Below are 26,037 nucleotides of genomic sequence, written 5' to 3'. Positions count from 1 at the left end.
TTGTGCCCAGGAGAGGAAACAGATGACCCACCCGAACGCCGCGTCCGGGGCCAGGGAGACCCAGGGAGACCCAGCGGAGGCCGCTGAGGGGAACTGCGGCCTAGGCGGCGACGAAGAAGCGCATTCACGGGACTTGTAGGCGCGAACAGGTTCCGGTCAGACTACAGTGCCCACAATGCACCGGGCGAGCGCGCCGCCGAGGGGCTGCGGCCAAGGTGTTGTGGGGCCCGGGGTGCGGGGGCAGGCGGTTCCTGTCTTTCCGTGTCCGCTTCGGCCTGGAGCGGTGGGAACGAGGCCGGAAACGGTCTTCGCGGCCTTGGGCACTGCGGGGACAGAAGTTAAATGGTTAGAAAGGAGAGATTGCCCACAGTCCGAACAAAACTGTCTTACTAACTTTATGCCAACCTGTCCACCGTATAACCGTGAACCACTGAAAATGCTTTTCTAAATAACCTGGAACAAATGCCTCAAATGATAATTTTGACACCAACTTGAGAGTTTCACTGTACACGTGTCTGGGTTGGTACGTTGAAGGTGTAAACTGGGAGAGGAATAAAAACAGCCTCACGAGATCATAGCCTACCGCAAACCTTTTGGGGAGACGGGTGGGCCCTCTAAAACAAAAGAACATTAATATATGGGCTGAAATCTGCCTTGAATTTCTGAATCTTGAATGATCTGCAAAATTTCGCCTTCAGTTCCCATAAAGTTCCAATAAGTTAATATATATATATATATCTCGCTACAGCTTTTGAAGTGAAACTCAGACAAGCCTTTATCAGAACTTTTTTTAGAAAGACAAAACAAGTAGATCATAGTTAAGTCTCCAACAAATGCAGACCTTGAGCATTGAGGTAGAAAGATGAATGTCTATCCTTGTCTGGAGAGTTATCTCACTAGATAGTCCCATATTTTCTGAGTTTTATTGTATGTTGAGTATCATGAACTCCATTCACTTTAAATCTGATCTGTCTAAGCTGAAAAATTATCTGGATCATTAGCAACCATTCCTAATAGCACTAAGAAGAGTTGGAATAAAAAGAAATTACTTTAACATGTAGATTATTTTCGAGAAAACTCGGCATTCATTCAACGAACATTTATTGAAGGTCTAGGAGGTATTTTCAACTCTAGATACTAGAGATAAAAGGCTGAAGAAAACACTGAAATTCCCTGATCTCATCAGGTTAATTATCTAGTATATACTATATCTTGAGGAGCCAGATAATAAACAAACCAATAATTAATGTATCTGTCAATATGATTGGTGCTATAAAGAAAATAAAACTGGATAATGTGAAAAATAAAAAAAAATTTTAAAAAAGAACAACCTCAAAAAAACAAAACAAAACAAAAAAACTGGATAATGTGATAGTGACCCAGACAAGCTCGTTACGGTGGTCAGAGAAATCCTTTCGGAATATCTCTCTTTCAAAGAGTAAGAGTAATATTAGGATAAGTATGCCCAGGCAGCACTCACTGCTGGGCTTGCGTCCTGTTGCTAGACACCAGATGGAAACCTGGCTGGTATGATTACAGTAGTGAGCTCAAGAAATGTGTATAAATGACTCTAAATTGAAATATATGGCAGCTAAGAGACCAGGAACCACTGTATTATGTTGTCATCTGTGACATCTGAACAAGGCAATCATGGGATATTCTCATAGAAAGCATCTGTCTCATTCCTTGCAGGTCACTCAGAGCAGCCTTTGGCAGCAGCCACAACTGCCTGCAGTGGGGAATCAGCTACAGAGGATAGCGGCACAGTCATGCAGCTGAAGAAGAGTTTCCTGGGAGAAACATCAGGAAAAAAATTTACTTTTCAGGAGATATGATTGTATTCCTGGAAAAACCCATGAATAAGCTACTAGAATTAATAAGAGAACTTTGCGGATGAATGAAAGTAAAGAAGTTAATTTATCATTTTCCTCTGTCTAGGCAATGTCTAGTTAGACTGGCGATGGAAAAAAAGTAGCCTATTCGTAACAGCAACCAAAACTAAAATCAAAGAAACAAATAAAACAAAAAACAGGGAGGCAGGCACAGGATCCATAGGAACAAAATTATGAAATTTTGTTAAAGGACATAAACCAAAATCTTAGTAAAAAAAGACTCCATGTTCCTGGATAGGAGGACTTGATAACAGAAAATTATCACTTCTTCTAAAATTAATAATGCAAATACAATCAGAATCCCACTGTGGTTGGTTTTACCCTCCTCTCTGCCTTGGATGTGTGGGTAGTACTGGACAAGACTTTTTAAGAGTTCATTTGTTGGAAAATAACCAAGAAGATTATGAAAGTGAAAAAAATTAAAGTGAGATTTTCTTTACCAAATGTTAAAACTCACTATAAAGCTACTGTAAACAAGAATATGCTTTTGGCTCTCTATTAAGCAAAGGGCAAAAACAGAAACAGACCCCAATAAAGAGCATGATATATAACAAGAAGAGCATTTCGGTTCATTGGGGAAACGGTGCCGACACAGTTGAGTGTCCAGGGAATAGGGGAACTGTGTAGCTAGTCCCCTGCATTAATGCAGGGGAAAAAATTCTAGGCAGAATTTAAATGTAAAAAGTAAACATGTTTAGAGGAAGATTAGAATAAAAGTTGTATAACCTTGAGAAAAAAATGCTTCCTAAGCAATATGGGTAACAAGCTACAAAGAAAAAAATAGTCATTTAAGTACATAAATTTTTAAATAAAAATTATATAACAAAAGGCACTTTAATTAAAAAAAAATAAGGAAAGTATACATGTAATACTTAAGATAGTAAAAGCCTAATATTCCTGATATAAAAAGAACTTCCACAAATTGATAAGAAAAAGACAATCCCATAGAAAAATGGGCAAAAAATATAGTTACTATTCTACATGTTTTTCAGATAATGATCAAACTCTCATAACAGTCCTATGAGTGGGTACCATTATTGTCCTCATTTTACAAATGGGGAAACTGAGGCACAAAGGTGAAATAACGAGTATAAAATGGCAAAACCAGCTCTAGAATTTATAAACTTAACCACTATTTCATGCTGCCTCTAAGGAAAAGAAACTCAAATGAACAATAAGTGGAAAAATAAGCTCAACCTCCCTAATCAAATAAATGTACATTAAGGCAAATATGAAATACTGTTTTCATATTGGCAAAAAGAACAGAAACATACAGTGTTAGGGAGAATGTATGGAAACAGGCAATTTGATCATGTTTAACAAAATTAAAAATATTTGTCACACTCTGTTCCCAAAATCCAACTTTTGCTGCAGGAGACCACAATACTTAAGGATATAACAGCAGGGATAGTTATTGCAGCTTTATTTATAGTGGCAAAACCTAGAAACAGCCTGAATTGGGAATGCTTGAATTATAGTATATTCTAACTATGGGAAATTATGTAATATTTTATGCAATTTATATGTAATACATAAATTACATAATTATAGGGCAAATGAAACAGTTCTATTTTTACTTCTTAGGAATATTGGAATATACCTATTTTTAGTTATTAGAATTAGAAAAGGAATATCCATGATATATTGGTAAGTGAGGATCAAAGAATAATCTGTGCCGTGGCAGCATGTTCCCATTTGGGTAAACAAAATCCTTTTGGTGTATTATATGTACTTCTGTATGTGCATATGTATGGAAGGATTTATACCAGACTGTTAACACTGGTAACTCAAGAAAGGGGGGCAGTTGAATTGGGGGTGGGGACGGGAGGACATAAACATATTCTAACCATGAGCTAAGATGATAGAAAACTATAACCAATTTTATGTTTTCCTAATGGCCCAAATCTAGAAAATAATTTGTCAGTGTGCCTGTGTTACTGTGGGCACCTTGAGGGTTGTGTTCTTTGAGTACTGCATTAAATGATCAAAGCTTGATAGCTCTGGTCTTTAAGAGTATCCATTCCTCTTTATTTAGAGAGCACTGCACAGTCAGTTGATAGTATTTTATTTCCTATGAGGACTTTCTTATAGGCAAAAAGAGGTGCTGCCTTGTGGCAGCAGTTTAGATTTTCAGTTTAAATTTGTAAATTGAGGTTCTGTCTTATCAACTAGTCTCTTGTGAACTTGATTAATGAATCACTCCTCCTTCAACACACCTAAGCAATCCCTTATTTTATCCTCTTTCATATTTCACACCCATCTTTTTTACTCTCAGCAGGTAGCCTCACTTCATGCACCACAAAGAAAAGTAAAAGCCACGAAGCTCTGTATCCTTCCTCACCACCTAAGACTATTTACAACATGAGTCCTCCTCAGAACTCCTGAGAGCAGGAGGCACATCTGGGCCACTTCTAGCTTTTGAAGTTTTGGGCATCTTCAAATCTGGTAATGAGGAAATTATTTATAAACACTATGGTTTGTTTGTTAATTTTAAATAGAGCATTTACATGGTTAAAAGTCACAATGCATTTAAGAGTATCCATTGAAAAATCTGCCTCCAATACCTATCTGCAGCCACCTAGTTCCCCTTTCTATTGACAGCTGCTGTGACCAGTTGCTATGTATCTGTGTATCCTTCCTGAAATATTCCAGCATGTAAAGTGTGTGTTTACTTATATATAAAACACAAATGGCATCATAGGATACACATGCTTTTGCACCTTATTTTACTTAAGATATCTTGAGGACAGACCCACATTTGTACAGCAGCAAAATATTTTATTACATGATGTACCATAATTTACTTAACTTGTCCCTGAAGGGGAGCAGAATTGTGTGTCCCCAAAATATGCTACTTTGGCATGTGGATTGTCTTGAGCTAAGGGCAATCAAGATGCCACAAAACTCAAGAAAAACTTGTAACTCTCCCTTCACTATCTAAAAAAATGTAGATAGGGGGCCTGGCCCAGAGAGAGCTATTACCAGAGAAAACTTTTGTCTCAGCCACCTTTCTCTACGACAGGGGAAACATCTAATTACCGAACATCTGCTCCTCTTATTGGCCTATGAATTACTGTCCTTCCCCTTTGAAGCCCTAAGCCTGCATCCCATTCCTTAAGCTTAAGTTGAGACATACAAGCCTCAGCTGCCCAAGCTTGCTTTTTGGTCTCCTGCTTTTATGGGACTCATGTAGATACAAAATTAAATTTGCTTTTCTCCTGTTACTCTGTCTTATATCAATTTCATTTGACCAGCCAAAACAACCTAGAAGGGTAGAGGAGAAAATTTTCCTCCACTACGTCCCCTTTTTGATCTCAACCTTTCACTGTCACAGTGTTGCAGTGAATAACCTCGAACATATCATCATTACACACACTTAATTCCAAATACGAAATTATACCTGTAGGATAAATTCCTGTACAGGCATACTTCAGAGAGATTGTGGGTTCAGTTCCTGACCACCGCAGTAAAGCAAATAGCTCAATAAAGCCAGTTCCCAAATTTTTTGGTCTCCCAATGCATACAAAAGTTATGTTTACACTGTATTGTCATCTGTTAAGTGTGCAATAGCATTATGTGTAGAAAAACAACATACACACCTTAATCTAGAAAAATGCCATTGGAAAAATGGTGCTGATAGACTTGGTCCACAGAGTTGCCACAAACCTTCAATTTGTTAAAAAAAAAAAAAAAAAGCAATTATCTGCAAAGTGCAGTAAAACAAAGCATAATAAAATTTCCAGCCCCGCCCCCTGGCTCCTGGGAGTGTGGCAGACTGGAGAGGGCAAGAAAGAGCCTTGCGCCCCTCCCCCATACTCTGCCCTGTGCATCTCTTTCGTTTGGCTATTCTTGAGTTGTAATCCTTTATAATAAACTGTGAAACATAAGTGTTTTTCTGAGTTCTGAGTCAAATTATCAAACCCGAGGGGGAAGGGTTCATGAGAATCCCCAAATTTGTAGCCTGCTGGGCAGGAGTAGGTCGCTTAAGCACCCCATTTAAGGCTGGTGTCTAAAGTCGGGGCAGCCTTGTGGGACTGAGTCTTTAACCTGTGGGGTCTATGCTAACTCCAGGTAATTAGTGTCAGAATTGAATTGAATCGTTGGACCCTCAGCTGGGGTTGGAGAATCAGAGGCTTTGGAGATGATGTTAAGCCATTCTAGTAGCACATTGGATAGTCCCTCTCCTTCTCTCAAAGGTAAAAAGTTCTCTCTATTTCCACCATCAGTGAGGGCTCCATGTATGATTGCTCCCCGGACCATCTAAGAGTTTGGAGTCTCAGGGAGATTAATACTTCAGCTGAACACATCTTCACACTGATTTTCTTTGTATATTTGTTCACAGTTTTATTTAAAGAGGAGATGAGACTTGGAGCAAGCCAGGTTCTGCTTGCACGCCTCAGTCAGCAAAACAAGCCTGCTGGCATCGTGGCTCGCTCTCAGAAGGCAGGTTAGTGGGCATCTGTTGTGTTTTAGGCATGCCTATGAGGGTTCTTAAACCCGACCCTGAGATCCTTCACAAAGTATCTCTTCCAGCAAACACACAATTCTACTTTTTTTTTTTTTTTGTAATTTAGTGTCTCTTTTATTTGGGTAAATCAGACAGGGCTCAGCTGGTTGTAGCAACATCAGAAACCCCCTCCCTTGCTTTTTACAATTCTCCATCAATGTTGCCTTTTCCCCTATATCTTCTTACCATTTGTGGTAGCCATGAGAATGCGCCTCTCAGATCTCCAGCCTCAGGAAACATAATTAACCTATGGCTTCAGCTACTGTGTGCTGAAATTCACTACTGCATTTGCTCTGAGGCCACATTTCCCACGGTTTCTTCCAACCAAGTGCTGGGCACAACAGCCAATGGCTGGGGACTGCTCAGATATCAGGAATATAAGGCCCATTCCTGGGTGAGGAGGAACTCTCCTCTGAAAGATGACACTGGATCCGGTGTCTGGAGGAGTCAAAAGCAGCCATGACAATGAGTAATTTCTGTCCCTAGTCAAGTGGTTGACTTATGAAAGGGGGAAAAAAAAAAAAGGGCCCAGGATTCCTTTGAGATTGAAGGGCCCCTGACATCACGCAGTGACTGATTTCAACCATGTAGGGCCAGGGAAGGTAGTGTAAATCTGAATCGGAGAGAAAACAAACAAGTCCTCATCTGCAGGAACAATGGGAACCAGGCATTTGTATTCTCCCAAGAAAATGGATTGAAACTTTCTGAGTAAATATCCACCAGTGTTATCTAGAGCGGTGTTTCTCAAACATATTTAATATGCATACAGATCACCTGGGGATTTTGCAAAACTACAGATTCTGATCCAGGAGTTCTAGGATGAGGCCTGAGATTTTGCATTTCTAGCAAGTTCCAGAAAATGCCAATGCTGCTGGTCTCCAGACCACACCAACTAGCAAATATTTAGAGAATCTCAAGAATGCCATATATATTGATTAACTGGTGGGGCTGGGAGAGGGTCATTCCAGAACCAAAGCCATCATGTGGTGTCCTTAGCTAAACAGATATGTCTCCCTTAGGACTCTTAGACCTTTCTGACCATGTGACAAATATGTACTGAGCAGCTACAATAAACCAGGTGCTATACTAGGTACTGGAGGATGAGGGAGCACAGAGAAGAGGAAAAGTGGTAAACGTGGTTTTTGCTTCCAGGATCTTTCAGTCTGGTCATAGGGGCATGACAGCAGAGTCTGATGAGAGCCACATAGCCCAGTCTTGAGGGCAATAGGTGAAGAATTCCAGAAGGAAGCAAAAACAAAACTGAGACATTAAGTTGGTGTTTGGCATGCACATTGCCTGTGATTTGGGTATGCCTGTGTGTGGGAGGCACATTCCAGAGATAGAGATAAACATATGCAGAGGCCCAGAGGAAAGCACAGCTGGGGAACTGCACATAGTTTAGTACTACTGGAATGAAAGGGGAAAATGACAAGGGCTAAGGCCAGAGGGACAAGGCCAGAGGGTATTACAATCCATGTTTATGGTTCAGGACATTATCTAAAGACATTCTAAAGGAAACCACTGAATGGGAGTGACTTGATTTTTAGTTTAGAAAGATCACTCTGGCAGAACTAAGATAGTAACAGTGGGAATGTGGAGAAGAGAATGGACTTGAGAAATATTTTCCCATTTCTTTGGTTTGCCCCAAAGAAGGTACTGCATTAAGCAACTGAGGACTGCCCAGACTGGAAATCTGAGATGCCAGGTTGGAGGAGGATGTCCGGATGCAAACAGCACCACAACTCCTATTGGGAGGTGAAAGTCCTGGCAAATCTCTGTGGATTAGTGTCAGAATTCTAGTGAAAGGACTTAGCCACCAGGATATACACTCCTAGGCATACCAGGTTTGATTCCTAATAGCGTTTGCAAAGAAAGTAAGCTCCCCTAACTACTCATTTGGGAACACATCCTCATAAGAGGTACATTTGGCCAGAACTTGTGGGTTGGTTTTGGTAGAGAGATTGACTGGGCCTATTGGACCAATGCTTGATCCACTAAGCTGTTTAATGCTCTCAAATGTATAATTACCTCAACTTGGAGTATGGGCATATCACTACAATGTTGGCCACCCATCACACCACACACTCACACAGGCATCCCCATGTTATTTCTGTTTGTTGCTCTGTTGACTGATTCAAATTCAGCATGTCTAAAAGTCAGTCTGATCCCATTTACTCTAAAGCACTACCCCCAATATTTACATCCCTTTTGCTGTAAATGTTATTTTTTGAATCACTTGGGCTTATAACTGTGAGTCATCTTTTTTTCTCTTCTTTCTCAACTACCCTTCAGCCCACTGCCATAGCCTAGTCTTGGTTAATGTTAGACTGGAGATCTCCATACTGCCTTGCTTTCCCTAATCCCTTCTATCCATTATGCACAATACTAACATGATTTACATACTATCATTCTGATATGTTTTTATATTATAATATTTCTTGGCTAGAAATTTATATTTTACATAAATGTGACTTGGAGATGAAACTACTAGCAAACCAATTCTATTTAAACAGGGTTTGGTAGAAGAAATAGGTAAAATCCTTAGTAGCTGTGTAACCCTAGAAAAATTACTTTGTCTGACTATGCCTCCATTTCTTCATGTATAAAATGGGGACAGTAATAGTACCTCCCTCACAGGGTGGTTAATATTTGTAATGCATTTAAAACAGTGCCAGGCACATGGTATGCCCTGAAATGCCTAGAATCTGTGAAGGCATCAATAAGGAAATGGCCTTATCCAGAAAGAAAGAATGTGGTTGGAAAAATCACAGGATGAGGACTTGAAGCTATGATTAGAAGTGACTAGTGGTATGTGGCTAGGTTTGTGAACAGAAGCTATTCAATCAATGCTGTAACTAAATGAATCTAGTAGTGGAAAGCCTGATGAAACTCTGAACCAGAGACCTGAGCTTAAATCTATTGACAGAATGTTTCAAAGCTTTGATTTTTTTACTGTCATTTTAGATTCAAAACATTGGTTTTCACAGGCATTTCAGTCTAAGGCAATGGCAATTAATTAGGTCCCAAGTAAAAAGCTGCCACATGAAGTTTACATTACCATAGCTTGAATTTGAGAAGGTCAAAAATTTCAAAATATGGTTGGTTCCAAAGTATATTTTTGATAAACCAGCTTGAATACTGCATTGTGGATAACAAGGTTAAATAAAGGTTCTAATAAGACAAACAGTGACAATTTAAATAAATCAGATGTTTTTGTCGAAGATTACTCTGTGATTTTCTCCAATTATTCATGACATTTCACCCATTCATATTGTGATCTGCTTTAATAGTGGAAGGAAAAAAACCTTGTCTCCTTGTTTATTCTTTGTTCTCAAGGAGATAAGCTGTTTATAAAGATACGTTATTTGTTATTTAAATCACTTTTTACTGAGGTTGTTTATTTCCTTGTTTCAGTTTCTAAAAATATTGCAACAATTGTAATGCTTCTTAGAGATGTCTATTCAATTCAGAGTGATTTGTACCGAAATTTGCTAAATGGGCACAGGTGCTGATGTGTATAACTTGCTAGAGTTGAGTCAAAACTAATAAATGCTAAAAAAAAAAAAAAAAGATAATGGGGATATACTTGTGTCAACTTTTGGAATCTGTGATTAAAAACATTTTAGACCTAAAGTCTCAGATATTTATAAACGTCTAACTCTATACTTGCCATTTCTTAACTATTTAATAATAGTAGTAATAATAATAATAATAAATTAGATAACACCAAAACTATAAGCAGGAAAATTGCATAATTTAAATCTAGAAATCTATTTCTTAGAAATTGCCCTTTAATCACTTTGCAGACTTTCAAGATCATAATTATTATATAAAGTAATTACATTAAAAGATAATTTACCTTGTATTAAAGTATCAAATTAAAGCTGAAAACTGTACCTGTAAACAGAATTATATTTTTTTCAAAATTGTTGAACAGTAAACACAGGAAACTATCTCTTGCTTCTCTCTTTGCTATGCATAAAATCACCTCCAGAATAAATTTTAATAACTTAATACTATAAAGCTACATAGTATAGCATGCAGCTCTATAATATACATTTTGCATTTCAATTTATAAACCTAAACTAGGTAGTCAACAGGATTAATATATGAAATAAAGCCAAGTGAGTTTGATATTTTAAAGGACAGTTGATTATCTTCAAGAACAAAAGCTTCAAAATCCAGCTGAGTTAATTTGGACTAAAGAAATAAAGCCTGGTACCATAAATTATAGTATGTATTCCTGCTGAGTAAGCTGTGGATACTGCAAACTCAGATCTGTGGATGCACATCTCTCCCTTTGAAGTTGATGAGAATTGCTTGGCCTAAGTGAGATACATGCTGGGAAAATTGGGCCCTTACAATTGGTGTGTATAGACATTAGAGGTCTCATGACTCTTCCCTCATCTAGTCCCTTAGTTTTCTCCAGGCTTGGTTTTGGCAGAAGACAATATTCTTGAGCTAGATATGTCCTATAACTAAAAGGTACTCAAGTTTTATCATCTAGAGAGTCTGGATTGAGAACTCCTCTGTTATCAGTAAAGTTGGATAATTACTTATCCAAGTAATCTCCCCAAGATGTCCATTTGAAAACAAAACAAAACAAAACAAAACAAAACAAAACAAAACACCCAGCTGATTCCTCTGAAGTCTAGGCCAACTCATGGATGATTCTGAGTGTAGTCACCTGGTGCAAGTACTAATACTAGTAAACAAAAGAGTTCGTTTAGTTTTGTGATTGCCCCTTTGAGTTTTGGTGATTGGCTGCATTTTAGTTCAATTTTAGTTACTCTGAATAAGCAGTCTATAGAACTGAAAAACAGTGAGTCTGATTGCCTGGAAGCATTGCATCGAATCCAACTAACCAACTAACGAAACTAGATTGGTTATGACCATCACTGAGTGGCAATCAAAATTCTATGTAGCATGGTGTGCTTTTTGTCTATATATAGATCTGATTTAAGGGCCATTTGAAGAACTGTCTCATTGAAGAGATAAGTTTCAGTCCCTCTCGCTATTCAGTTAACTTCAAGAAGGAGCAGTGCCTGTGTTATCTTGGGTGAGTCACTTATTTATCTCTCAGGATCATTGATTCTCAATATGCAAAATGGCTGGGTTAAAATCAGAAGATCTGTAAGGTCCCATGGGGATTTAAAAATAATTTTTCTTATGTCTGGATATCCATACACATGAGGGTTTTTTTATTTTTGTTTTTTGTAATGATGAATTCTGAATACATATGCAGTATTAAACCTGGAACATTCTTGGAGTTGCTCTGGAAATATTAAAATCCAATTACTAGTTTTTGTAATTTTTTTCCTAATTAAAAAAAAATCAGAATACACTTAGGAAATATAGGTAGGGATAGAGAGTGGGAGAGTGAAATCAGTTTCCCAGTTTTTTGAAAAAAAAATGGAGCTTCATGAAAACAAATCAGACACTTGGTAAATCATTGGATTTAAGTCATCCAATATGAGGAGATAGATGGTAAGGTAGGTAGAAGCCAGATTTTGATTTTCTAAAGGTCCATAATAAATTGTATTTCATTCTGTAGATAGCAGGGAGGCATTCTAAGTTGAGACTCTGACGGGATGTGGTCAGATATGTCACATTTTTGGAAACAAATCTGATAGCTGGATGGATCAGAGGAGAAAGAGATAGAGTCAGTTAGGAGATGACTGCATTAGCCTCAGAAAGACAGGAGGAAGAACCAATGGTATTGGATGGATTTATGACATATTATGATGATAGATTGAATCATATTTTGTATCTCGTGAAAGACTGCATTATGAGGGATGAAGAAAAGAAATTAATTGAAGGTAGCTCCAGATTACAAATTTGCACGTGGAGTTGGAGGACGTTAGAAATGATTTCTATTTTAAAAAGAAAGATGGCAGAGAGAGCACGTGCAGAAATTGCATAAGAAAAGCCTCCTCCTGAACCTCAAGAAAATGGGCAGACCCTCCTAAATTCCTCCATAACAACACCAAGTTCTTATCAGATGAAAAGAATGTAATACCTTGTAAAATGCCCTGATTGTTATCACCTTTTCTGTTCCATCTGGTTTTTTCTATAAATCCTCAAAACCCCAACTCCAGGATGAGCTCACAGTCTTTAAGGCATTAGCCTGCTTTGACTCCCTTTGCCTGGCAAAGCAATAAAGCTGTTCTTTTCTATCCTACCCAAACCCTGCCTCCAACTCTCAATTTGGCTATCGGGGTACAAAGGCCAGTTTTTTGGCAATAGTAATAAGATTACTTATTCAGTCATCTAACACACATTTATTGAGTGTCTACCAACTCAGGCACTATTCTAGGCCCTGGGATACACTAGTGAACAAAACAAACATTAATCCCTGTCCAGATGGAGCTTAAACTCTAGGAAGAGCAGGAAGAGCAGATGATAAACAAATAAATTAGTAAAGTCAGTATGGTGATTTTTGTACGTGGTTGGAGAACATAAAACTGGGAAGGAGGAAGTTAGGGAGTTAGGTACTCAAGCAAGGCCTTAACTGACAGGAGTCATAAGGAAGTAAGGACACAAGGAAGTGAACAGATAGGTATCTTGGAGGCGAGCATTCCAGGCAGAAGGCACAGGAAATGCAAAAGCTTTGTTGTGGGAAAAGGACTTCTGAGTTCCAGGAACTCACTATATGTTTTCTATTGACCAGTTTCTTTCCCATTTTCTTCATTATTTTATTTATCCTTCTATGGATACTTTTGGTCTAGTTTTATCTTTGAGATTAGATGTCAGAACTACTTGGCACTTCTCCAGGAAGATTTTTTAGTAAGGAAAAGATAATGCTTTTTTATTTTCTGATTTACTTCTATTAATTTTTCTGATAATGTTCAAAATTCCTTTTAGAGTTATTTCTGCTTTTCTGTTTTAGCAATTGCAGGAACAGCAGGGGCACGGGATTGATGTTTTAATAAAATAGTTTACAATGGCTACTTAATTAGTCTTCTGGTCATGAATAATTCTCTTGAATACAACAAATGTAATCTAAGTTATTTCCAAGTTACCTAATACTTGTACAGAGCAAAATTTATTGCCACATTTCTGTAGACTGGCACAGTCATATGAAAATTTCCTATAGAGCTTCCAGACAATTTGGCATTAAACTGTCCATGAGTGCTTATTTCACTCCCATAATTATTAAGCTGTTGAAATCTCTAATAAAAGGTAATTTCATTGACCAAAGCAAGCAGTTGTTTTCCCAGAGGAAACAAACTGATACCTAGACACTCTCTGAAAGTCTTGAGTGTGATAATTATGTAAGTCAAGGAAGAAATAGTCTGATTTTTTTCCAAAAGGTCTTACACAGTGTCGTAGCAAAAATTAGAAACATTACATGAAACAAACAAAATTCACTATAACATGGAGGAATAGTTTGTCATGTCAGACAGTGGAATTAAAGATAGAAAAAAAATAAGTGTGAGTTGACATTTTTTGGAAGATACAATCAAAATAATTTTTCTATAAATGATTTGATAGAATTAGTAGGGAAGCCTCCAAATTATTATACCATGCTATGCTCTCTTTTTTCTGTTTCTTCTTCTATTGTGGCCCAAGGACCTAACTTCCTGGAACTCTTTCTAGTGTAGTTTTTAAAATTTAGTTTTCACACAACTGAAACTTGGCATTCTCCTTCTTGTATTCCAGACCTTCTTGTCTGCCTGCCTGAGCTCACTCTATTCCCTGTTCTTGGAATGTCTTCATTTCCTGTTAACAGTAAAGCTTCTAGAAGGCCTTCAGGACTTCCCACACAACATGCTCTTCTTTCATTGATTCCACAACACCTAGTAGAATCTGTTATCGCTTTCTTCATCCCTCCAATTTGATTGCCTACCTCTTTTGGACAGCAGTTTGTATTCCCAATACCCTTATCATAGTGACTCAACATTTTTTGTTTAATCAAATTAGGGCAGATCACTTACAAATTCCTCTTTGGATACATTGTCCCTTGGCCATTCACTCCACCCATGGTCCATTTTGGGCTGTTGGCTTTCCCATGTCACATAAATTCTTTCAAAACATTTGAGTGTATGCCACGTGGAAAATAATTTATGCTATTCAAATACGGAAAGCAAAAGTGGTAGGAGCACCTGTGCTCTGCCAAAGATAAGTTGGATGCTGGAGGCAAATTGGGGCCACCATTTAGGGAGGTGACATTGTTACGGAAACGACAGGCCAGTCAAAAAACAAGCACCACTCGGAGGGTTGGAGTACTCAGATGTATTACGCCGTCGGGCTCAGAGGGGCTTCTGCTCCGAAGCTCTGACCACCTTCAAGATGTGCACATGAGGTTTTATAGGGTAAAGTACAAGCTTGGGGTATTCGGCCAATAGGCATGGAACAGCTTTAGCAGCATCATCATCACAAAAGTGGAGGCGGGGAGGCAGCAAACCAACATTCCAAAGCCAGATATGTATCTTTGAAAATCCAGCTGGCTAGCGAAAAACATAAACAGCAAACCAACACTAATTAACTTAGATTTACAAGTTAGTCTAGCAGAACTCAGATCAGTATTCCATACTTAGATTTGTGAGTTGTCTTGTTAGACCAACCCAGCCTCTCCTTCACATTCCTAGACTTATGAGTTACCTTGTCAGACCAGCCCGGTTTTTCCTTCACAACATCAACATTTCATTAAAATATGAGGGCCTATTGGATCACCTACATTTTATTTAGATTTCGGAATCTCGGTCAGGTTCGCTAACCAAAGCGGCTGAGGAGTGGTTACTTGACTACAAGTTGTAATCACCTTCCAATTCCTTGAAACTGTTTTGTGATCCTCTGCAGCAGCCGCGAGGACCACCCCTCCCCCACTCCTTGCCCAGAGCCTTCGACCCAGTCCCTCCGCACTGCATGCTGGGAGTAGTAGTCCCGGCTGGTAGCGTCCGGAAGGACCAAAGGGCGTCGGAGTCCAGCCCGCCCTCTCGCTACTAGAAGTCGCCTTCTTCCGCTGCTCCTTTCGTACTCTTGGGCAGAGTCCTCCGTGAGCACCGGGGGAATTTGTGTTACCGTCTGTCTTCTGGGTCTCAGTAAAGTTTTTCTCTTCCTCCACCTGTACGGGGCTCAAGATGGCGGCTTCCTGGTCGCCCTTGGTTACCCTGCGCTTAGCGCACAGCCGGCTGAGAGGGAGATGTGGTGGGTGCCGGGCTTGGGCTGCTGCTCTCGTCCCTTCGGCCCCCTTCCCCGGAAACCCTCTTTGTAAAGGTCAGTGACTGTGCCTTGAGTAGGCCGAGCCGACTGCCTACGACCGGGGGAGACTCCGGTCAGTCACCCTCCCTCCTCGAGCTCCCCTAACTGCCTACTGGTTCACGGTTATCGTTTTCGAGACGTTTTTCTCCAGAGGAGTTTCACCCTCTCTTACTGCCTGCTCATGAAGGATCCCTGAGCATTGAGGGAGGTGGCTCAGAGTGACTTAAATTTTGAGGGTCTGAGGTCGACTTAGCGTCTGTTCCCTCTAGGCTGTTAGAATTGAGATCTTGTAAGCCTAGGTCGGAGTACCTGCCTCGAAGGGATGCAAGTACGGGGTTGGGGTCTGGGGACTCTTCCAACCTGCGCTTTCCCAAGTTCTCCATGCAGGTGACCCGGCACTGTGTCTAAAAGCCCAGCCTCTGAAGCCTGCAGGCCCTGCGGGACTCTCGGATTCTGGGAGTGCATGTGTACAAGCATTCTCAGATTAAGGGAGCGATTCTTTGTGTTCTTTTCAGGTCACTAGAGGCTTCAGTGAGGTGTATTTTGTCACCGGTCTTGCTTCATGCATTCATTCATTCAAATTGTTATGTGTTCATGAAAACTAACCTATATTTTGAGTAACCAGGCCCACAGAAGTGCTAATTTTACTCCGTATTCATATGCTCCCATTAAACTGCGGGCTGCTCTAAGGCAAGGACCAGGTGTCATTGTTTCCTCAGCATTTCATAAGAGTGGCGCCTTTCGGGCAGATAGGTTTTTTGAACGAATGAATGATGTTATTCTTATTGTCTCCCTCATTCACCTATTTAATGCTTTCTTTCTTTTTTTGAAAAGAAAATCCAGGCACCCCCCCCTTTATACATTTTAATAAATTGATTTTCATTGGCTAATTAGCTAAAACCCTATCAGTCTTTATTATCATCAAAAGAGTTGAAATTAATACTAGAACTATGATTATATCACCTTAGGTTTTTTTTTCCCCAAAGTTAAACATAATCCGCCTACTGTAGTAATGGAACATTTTGGCAGCATGAAATTTGGAACATAATATAAGCTATTTTTTAATGTTTAGATTAGGCAATACAAGCAAATGACACAAAATTCAAAAGGTACAATAAGGAATATGGTAAAATACTGACTTTCTTCCATGCCTATCTCAGAACCTCTTTTCCTTCCCAGAGGCAACTTCTAATACTTGTTTCTTATGTATTCTTAGAGACATTCTGTGTATGTACAAACATACATGTTTATAATGTCTGTATTAAGAAAATAGAGGTGGTAACGTATACACACTGTTCTGGTCCTTTTTTTTCATTTAGTGTATCTTGGAGATCATTCCGTATTAATTCGTGTAGACCTGCTTCATGATTTAAATTGTTAAAACAGAATTACATTCTAGGCATGTACCGTAATTTATGAAAATTAAGGCTTAAGGAACATCATCATGATAACATGAGATTTACTGAATGTTTATTCTGTGTCATGCAGTATGCTAAGTGCTTTCTACATACATTATCTTGTTTAATTCTCATTATCCTCATTTCAGGGATGATGACTCCAAGGTTGCAGAAGTTGTATGGCTAGTTAAGTGGCAGAACTTGTGGGTTTAAGTAAAGGCTACCCTAGGACTTACATCTGATCCTAAGGTTTATATTGTTCACCTGTACTCATACTGCCTCCTATACTCAAAATTTAGCCAGTTTTGGAAGTGGACATTTGATACTGTGCAATTAGGTCAGAGGTCGATGTGATTGTAACTAAAGTTGCTCCCTCCCCTCCTTGAAATAAATGGAAAATTTAAGTTGAAGTGTTACTCAGTATTTAGAGTCTGATTTAAAAATTTCTTTTCTATCTATTTCTTGATTTTTTGGGGTTTTTACATTTATATTTTATCTCCATTTTTTCACCTTTTCATGTCTTCTGTTTACTACACTATAATGTGAGGAAAACATTGATTTAATGTAAAATGAAAGAAGGAAATAGATAAAGGAATGAGGGGTAAGGAAGAGCATGTTCTTTGTTTTTATGTTTCATCTAAGCTTTAATGCCAGCCCTGGCTCCAAAACATTTTGAAAACTGAAACTGAAAACTTCAGGGGTCCTAAAATGCTGTTCATTCAAATCACCTACCCGATTGCCTAACTTTAAATTCCTTGGGAAATACAACTTAGAAATTCCATTTTGGGATGTCTGTATTTTTGTTAGGTTATTAAACAGTTGATAGTGAAATTTGGTATCTTACGTAATTTAAGTATATATGCTCAATTTTGATTTCGTTGCTTGTTTTCCTTTAGGTCTAAGTGTATCTTCATTTAATGTAACAGTTATTCAACCTCCAGGTAGTTACGAGGAAGCATTTTATTAGAAATTAGAGTGGCTGTGATGTGGGTTGAAAATGCCTCAAAATTGCTGATTTAGTTAAAGCCTTGTATTAAGGGTGTGTTGGGGGAAGTGAATGAGATTGGTTCCAGCCCTTGAAAAGCTGGCAGTCTTGGAAGGGAGATGAAGTAGCAATACGTAACGTTTTTGGAGCCCTTTCTATGTTCAGGCAGTCCGCTAGCAGTTTCTCTCATAATTTCATCTTCATAAAAACTCTATAAAGTTACTGTTACCTGTTTTGTAGATGAACAAATATGAGAGGCATGGCCACTCAAATGGAATTTGAACCCAGGCATTTTTGCTCCAGAAGCACATAGTTAACCACTATGTTCTACTAAGTCCTTACCGTGACAATGAACATTAATAACATCATCTAGGCCTGTCTGAAGTGTTGTGGGACTACAGAGGAGAAGGCAGCTCTGCTTGGAGAGAGGAGGGCTTTTTAGCATAAGTGTAGAAGTGAGCTGCACCTGGACCTTACTGGTGTATGGTCCTCCAGGGAGAGCAGCTAGTGATGAAGCTTGGAAGGTGGGCTGGTTTCTGGTTAGAATAGTCCTGTATAGTATGTGAAGATGGCTTGGAGGGATGCTGTTGGAGGTTTCTTAAGAAGAGAAATGATCAGATCCATTTTAGCATGATCATCCTTGTGGCCGCCTGAAAATCAGATCTGGAATGCCTGCATGGGGGTATATTGGAAGCTTGGTGATTACTTAGGAGGAAGTTGCAGTTTGGGGAAGGATTGGGCCTGAATTACTGCTGTGTTAAAGATGGAGAGCAGGGCAGCAAGAGAGGGAATTCAGAGACTCTGCTTTGGTAAAACTGACAGGGCTCTGGGGGAGACAAGGAAAGAGAGGGGTTAAGGTCAATTTAGGTTTCCTACTTTGGGTAATTTAATGGGATCACATTCCCTCTATTAAAGGAATCAAAAACAAAAAGTGAAGTTAGAGGCATTTTATGGGGTGAGTCCATTTTGAATGTGTTAAATTTGAGGTGTTAATGACAATTCTAGGTAAATAAGTCTAATTAGTTGTAGGAAATAGGGATCTGAGTCTAAGAGAGGAAACATGAGGTGTTGAGAGCCATGAGAATGGAAGAACTAGCCTCGGAATACTTGTAGAGTGAAAAGGAGAAAAGGCTGGGAATAAGTCCTTGAGGAAGACTGGTATTTTATGAGCAGGACATGACCTTGTCAGAGAACAGTTAGAGAGGTCATAGGAGAACTAGGAGACAAGCTAAAAGAAGGTTTCTAAGTTTTCTAAAATTTAAAATGAGCACATATGAGTTTCTGTTTTATTTAAGCTAGCCTTAGAAATTAAGTTTATTTCATAGAGGCAAGGTAATATGAGAGTCACATCTTGTGATTTCTTATTATTATAATGTCCTTCTGTATCTCAGTGTTACATTTTTAGATCTCTCTGTTAACTGATGATTTATATTTACCTTTAGCTCATGTACATTGGAGATCTTGATTAGGTGTTAATGTGACTATAACTACCCACTTCAGCCAAATGAATTGGTATTATTTATTGGTTGTATAGAGTAGTGGTTAAGAAAATGGGCTTTGGACTTTTATTACCCAATTTGATGAATACCCTGTGTGAAACTTCATGTTTCTTGGGTTTCCACTAACATTTATTATTATATTAGAAAAGAATGTTCCTGCCTGCTTCTGAGAGTGATTAACTTCATGATGATGGTTTCTGTCTTCCAATTAATTTTTTTTTTTAAGCACAGCACAGCTTATTGCATAGGCATAGCTAGTGCCCAGATGTAGTTCTGGGGTGTAGGGTGGGGCAGATGAAATAGGGTGGGTCTCAAGAGTAGAACCACAGAAAGGAACTTTAGAGGACCAGAACTGGATTATTGATCACTTGTGGATTAGCACTGCTTTATTCCTCAAGAGCTTTGTTCTCTTTGTTTAAGTAAATGAAGAATATTCAAATGGGTATAACTATTTTGGATTTGTCTTTTCACAGAAAGTATCACAGAAATAATAGATGTGAAGAGTTTAGAAACTGGTAGTTCAGCTTTGGGCCTAGTACAATAATATGCTCTATAAATTATGACAGAAGGTCATTAGCCTCAGCTTGAATATACCTAATACTGTTTTCCCAGGCCACTCACATTTTTCTCTGAACTGTGACTGAGATTTGTTCTAATTTCTCTCTTAAGAGCCTTTTGAATATGTCTGCTCTTCCTGCTATGCTTTTCTTCCTTGCCTAAGGTTCTCATTGAGGTCCCATTTCTATACATACCCTCCTGGAGGTACCTGAATACTTTAATCTCCAGAATCTTTTTTATAATGTTTCACTGTCCTGTTTGTCCCTTTTTATTTCTTCTCTCCATTCAGCTCATCCTAGAAGATACCTTTACAACACATTATCTATCCATATTCTTAACCAGATGTGCCAGTTTTCAAGTTCTTAAGGCCTTAACGAGTACTTTTTAGACTAGTTCCTTCAAAGCTTCATAATGCAATTTATATCTTAAATGTAATTCTGATAGATTCCATTAAATTCTCATTTATATATGTGTGTGAATATAAAATTTAAAATAAATGAGCATAACAAATAGATGTTATTTTTCTTTATCATTTGATAGAAGATAGATCCAATAGATCTCATTATTAAATCGTGTTTAATGGACTGAATGGACTGAATGGACTGAATATTAAGGAGTTAACTCAGTATGCTAGGCCGTGCTTATAATTACTTCAGAATAGCTTTATTCAGATTTTTAGGCAGTGTTTTACTGATTTGTTATGAGATTTAAAGTACTGTTTTTTTTTCTTTTTGTAAACTTATACATGTTGGTACATTTGAGATTAACTAGTCTCTAAAGGAAAAGAATGGTAACCAGCAAGCACTTAGTTTTAATTTTCATAATTTTTCTGCTTAAATGAAAAGCACCCTTTTAAAGCCGCAAAATCAGCCTTTTATGAATAAAGTAAATCATCTTGTGATGCCTTCCTCGATGATGGCTTATGTTGTTTTTCTAAAGAGTTTAATTAAGGTTTGATTTTCTTCTGTTCTGCACTTTGTTTATTCATCACTGAATCAAACATAGGTCTTTAATGTCCCTAGTAAATCTGACTTTTTGGGTCATTGATGACCATTGCAGTTTTTCAAAAAGCAGCTGAATGTTTATCTTTTGGATATGATTAGAACATAATAGAGTGTCAGTGGGTTGCCTGTGACCTTAGCATGGGCTTCTGTCATTGTAGGAGAACATTTCTGGTCAGTGGCCACTGTTTACAGTTTGTTAAAATCAACACAAATGTACAAAAACTCATGAATAATTGTGAACACAGTATTTGGATGTTTAATAAATATGCATTAAAAATCTAATTACAGTAATGAAGTTTACAGCTGAAATTTTAATCCAGCCATTTAGAAATATTAAACGTGCTTTTCCTGATTGTGGATTTTTCTCATGGCAGTTGGATAAACATTTTAAACTGGAAATCTAAATTCCTTATATAGTTTTGATTTCATTTAACTAAGCGTGTGTTCTTTTTGGCAACAGTCTTCTTTCTTTTTGTAAATAAGTGAAGCTCTTTTTATTCCATAACTGTTACTTAGAAGAATTTTGATCAGTTCTGTCTTAGGACTAATGAACATATGAAATACCAGATGAATAATAAAATGTGACCTGGAAAGACTAGGTTGTGATTTTGGTTTCATCTTATAGTACTGGATCATTTAATTTGGTATTTCCATTTTATCTGTAGAATGTGATTAATCATCCTAACTCTTCCTTCCTTTCATGTCATTTATGAGGCTTAAATACATTATAATATGAGAAAGTCCTCTGGAAAATGTAAGACATGTTATATAAATGTGGGACTATGCTAGGAGTAATTGAAATAGTAATACTGAAATGCTAGAGGTGGTGGACTCCAGTCATTGAATAGAAATGGAATGAACTCAACTATATGTATAATTACTAAAACCATTTTAATTTTAGGGGAAGATTCATTATATTAACAATGGTAAGGGAGGAGAGTGTAGCTCAGGGGCAGAGTGCATGCTTAGCATGCATGAGGTCCTGGGTTCAATCCCCAGGACCTCCATTAATAAATAAATAAATAAATAAATAAACCTAATTACTCCCCCCCCCCAAAAAAAAGGCAACAGATTCAGTCTGATTTCAGTTCTTTGAATTCTAGAAAATGTGGTTTTGATTTTTCTAAGATTGTGCAGAGTGCCTCTGTAGATAACCAGGGATGGTTTTTGTTATCCCGGACTTAACTACCTTTTCTCTGGATATTCTGAACATCTAGAACATCTTAGAAAATATGAGCTACTGCTTTCGTCATGATGTTTCAAAGAAAGCTGTTGAAATTTGATTTATAGTATGCAGTAAGTCACTAAGGTAAAATATCTTCATTTATAAGATACTGCTTATGAATACTGTTTTCAAAGGAACTCAGGTTTGAATTATTTGCTGTGCAATAAGTTATGAAGATAACATTTCATAGAATCATAGAATAATAGAGCTGAAGAAGATCTCTGAGTTATGTAGTCAAATGTCAGATGGGAATGTAGTTTCTGCCTTATCATTTCTTTTTGAGGCGTCCTATTCATTTTTGGATAGCCCTAATTGCTGAAAAATTCTTTAAGCAGGCTGAAGTAAAAGCTTTTCTGTAACTTCTCCCCATTCATCTCGACTCTTTCCCCAGGCACAACATATATAACTCTAGTCCTTATTGCACTTATTGCAGTTCTTTAAACATATTGAGACTGATAATATCTTGTTCATTTGTTTAGTCCTTCATTCTTTTATCGTATTATTGGTCGTCTTCTTGTCCCACCTACATATGACAGCCTTTAAAACACTAGAGGCATATATTTCTCCATTCATCCATTTGTTCATTCGTTCCCAAAATATTTCTTCGTGCTGAATATATGCAAGACACAGAGTGCTGGGATGTTGTCACTCTCTTATTAATGTCAGCTGTCTCTTGTCTTATCAATCAAATCTTATGACATGGTTTCTAGATCCTTGAACTACTTCCCTTCTTGAGATTGCAATCTGCTTTCTGAATGTTACTCTGAAAATGTGGCCCCCATATCTCAATATATTCCTTCAGACATGTCTGGCCAGAGCAGTATTGTAGGTTACCTTTTCTGTGTCCTGTGGCCAGCTCATATCCATATGTCACCTTGACTTGTAGGGCTATTAGACAGGCTTCTCCAGTTTGTATTTGATTAGTTATTTTTTCTGTTAAAAATAAATTATTTTTAGTTATAAAAATACTACATGTGCATAATAGAAAATACAGAAAAGATCATTACTGTTAACTTCATTTTTAAGTATACTTATTGAAATGTAAGATTTCATTTAGAAAAGTACACAAATGATGAGTGTAAAGCCTACTGAATTTTCATAAAGAGAATGAATTTGTGTAAATACAACCCAAATTGAGAAATGAAACATTTGTAGTACCCAGAGGCTTCCATTGTGCACCCTCCAAGTTACTAGTTTTTTACTCACGGTGGCAATCAACATCCTGATTTATGTTACTGTTGATTTATCCTTTTATCTGTTGATGGACACTTAGGTTGTTTTCATGTCTTGTCTATTTAAATAATGCTGCAGTGAACGTGGGGGTGCAGATTTTTTTTGAGATAGGAATTTTGTTTCCTTCATATAAATACCCAGAGGTGGAATTGCTGGATTCTGTTTCTTAATGAATTATGTCAGATATATAGATTGCAAATATTTTCTCCCATTCTGTGGATTGTACTTTCACTTTCTTGATAATATTCTTTGATACTCAGAAGTTTTAATTTTGATGAAGTCCAATATATTTTTTCTTTGGTTGCTTTTTTTTTTGGATGTCATATCTGTTATGAAGATTTACAAACTTGTTTTCTTTTAAGTATTTTATAGTTTAGCTCTTACATTTATGTTTTTGAGCCATTCCTGCAAGGATTTAATTGGGATTCATTAAGTCTGAGTTTCACAGGTGATTGTGATGTCCAGACAAGACTGGATTTAGAAAGTCCACACCTGTTAAGAAAATAGACAGGTATTGATTGGCTTTTTCTGTAAAGGGTCAGATAATATTTTTTCTTTGCCTGCCCTCCATATATGTGAGTTTGGCATCCATGGATAGAGAAGGTCAGTTGTATTCATTGTACTGTGCCATTTTATATAAGGGACTTGAGCATTTGTGCATTTTGGTATATGCACGACTCTTGGAACCAATACCACGCAGATACAGAGAGACACTTGTACTCAACTCTGGTATTGTAGTGTGAAAACAGCCAGAGACAATAGACGAATGGGCATGGCCAATTTGGCCTGCAGGCCATAGTTTGCAGACCTCTGGATTAGGTAAATATTAATACATACTTAATTTTTTTCAAATTTTAAATATATTTACATTTTAGAACCATCTGGAAAGTATTTTGGTATGTAGTATGAGGAGATAATCTAAACTAATTTTTTCTATTGTCTTCCAGTTGTGCAGATGTCACTTGTTGAATGATCTCTTGGCTCTCATTGCTTAATTCATTTGTTCAATAAATATTTACTGTGTGCCTATCATATGCCAGGCATTGTAAGTACTAGGTATACAGTGAATTAAACAGGTATGATACCTTCCCTCTTGTAGCTTGCAGTCAGGTTGAGAGGGAGAGGCATAAAATAAATAACGAATACATAATTATAAATTGGGTGATAAAAGAGAAGAACCGTGATAAGATTTGATATGCTTCTCTCTTTTATTATATATTAAGTTATTCCATAAAGACTTCGTTTTTGGAATATATATTCTATTCATTGATCTTTTGATCTAGTGTTTTATATTTATTTTCCCATGTGGTAGACAATATCTCCTTCATTACTTTCCTTTTTCATGATTTTCTAAGGATTTTGGATTATGATTTTGGTGAAACTATATTTAATCTGTGAATTAATTTGTGATGAATTGACAATGTTACAATGTTGTGCCTTTCTTTCCAATAATATTATGTCTAGTTTTCCAAATTTTTTTATGCCTTTGAGAAAGATTTTAGTTTTTTAAAATTAAAAAAATATTTTCCCGTACATAGTTGCAATATATAGACTTTTTAAAAAAACTTTATTTTCCTTCTTTGAGGGGGGAGGGTAATTAGTTTTATTTATTTATTTATTTTAGTGGAGGTACTGGGGATTGAACTCAGGACCTCCTGCATGCTAGGCATGAATTCTACCACTGAGCTATACTCTCCCCCTCAGTTTTGTATATAGATCTTACAAATTGATTGTTAGTGTGATTCTTTATTCTAGATTTTTTATCATAATTGTAAGTGGGAATTAAAAAAACTGTGTTTCCAGCAGGTCATTGCTAATATGTCAGAAAGATAAAGCTGTTAAATTGTTTTCCAGTATCCTTCTTTGCTTAAGAGGGGGCTTAATCAAGCCACTGAGTTCTTTAAAACTCAAAAGTGACTCCCTGGTACCTTCAGGATTAAATTCAAACTGATTATCATTGTAAGGCCCTGTGTCATCTGGTTCCTTTATATTTCTCTAGTAGCCCAACTCTTGCCCCCTCTGCCTTCCACTTTGTATGTCAGCTATATTGAACTTGTTTCATTTTCTTTAGTGCACTATTCTCTCATATTTCAGAGCCTTCTCCCAGCCTAATGCACTTCTTTCCCTTTCTTCCATCTTCCCCTGGTTAACTCCTGTTTGTCCTTTTGCTCGCAATGGAAACATCATTTCCTAGGAGTACCTTTCATTACCTCCCTAACCTAGGTTCCTAGCTTTGGCTCTGTGATCTCATAACATCCTCCTCTTCCCTTTACTATGTATCACACTTTATTAAAGTTATTTATCCATTTGTTTGTATCTCCTAGTGCCCTGTTGGAATTTTGAGTGCAGTTACAGTGTCTGTCTAACTGGTTGTGTTTGAAGTTTTTAGTACAGAGTATTCATTGAATTAGTTGTTGCTTATTGAATTCTTCTGTTTAATAGGTTTTCAATTGATTCTTTTCAGTATAAGTTTTTGAACCTAATTGCACCTGTTGATACTTTCATTCCCATTTTTGTAGCACGTCAACGTCAT

The 26,037-nt window shown here is 37.6% G+C and overlaps 1 protein-coding gene across 7 annotated transcripts in view; it reads left to right on the top strand.

The window, feature by feature from the left end:
* Positions 1-77: 77 nt before the first annotated feature.
* AFG1L (AFG1 like ATPase) overlaps positions 78-26,037 on the top strand; it is a 202,560-nt gene continuing 176,600 nt past the window's right edge. For 2 of the 7 annotated variants that reach the window (XM_074368543.1, XM_010965389.3), the window contains exon 1: positions 15,268-15,618. In XM_074368543.1, coding sequence (XP_074224644.1) covers positions 15,483-15,618 — 136 coding nt within the window. In that variant the 5' untranslated portion in view covers positions 15,268-15,482. Of the gene's footprint in view, positions 216-1,692; positions 4,338-6,234; positions 6,340-15,266; positions 15,619-26,037 lie in introns of those variants that run through there. The other 5 variants (XM_074368542.1, XM_045524677.2, XM_074368540.1 and 2 more) reach the window with 4 other exon arrangements.

The sequence above is a fragment of the Camelus bactrianus genome, chromosome 8 (assembly GCF_048773025.1).
Source record: "Camelus bactrianus isolate YW-2024 breed Bactrian camel chromosome 8, ASM4877302v1, whole genome shotgun sequence".
NCBI lineage: Eukaryota > Metazoa > Chordata > Mammalia > Artiodactyla > Camelidae > Camelus > Camelus bactrianus.
The sequence above is the reverse complement of the archived record's forward strand: the minus strand, read 5'-3'. Positions and strand labels throughout refer to the sequence as shown.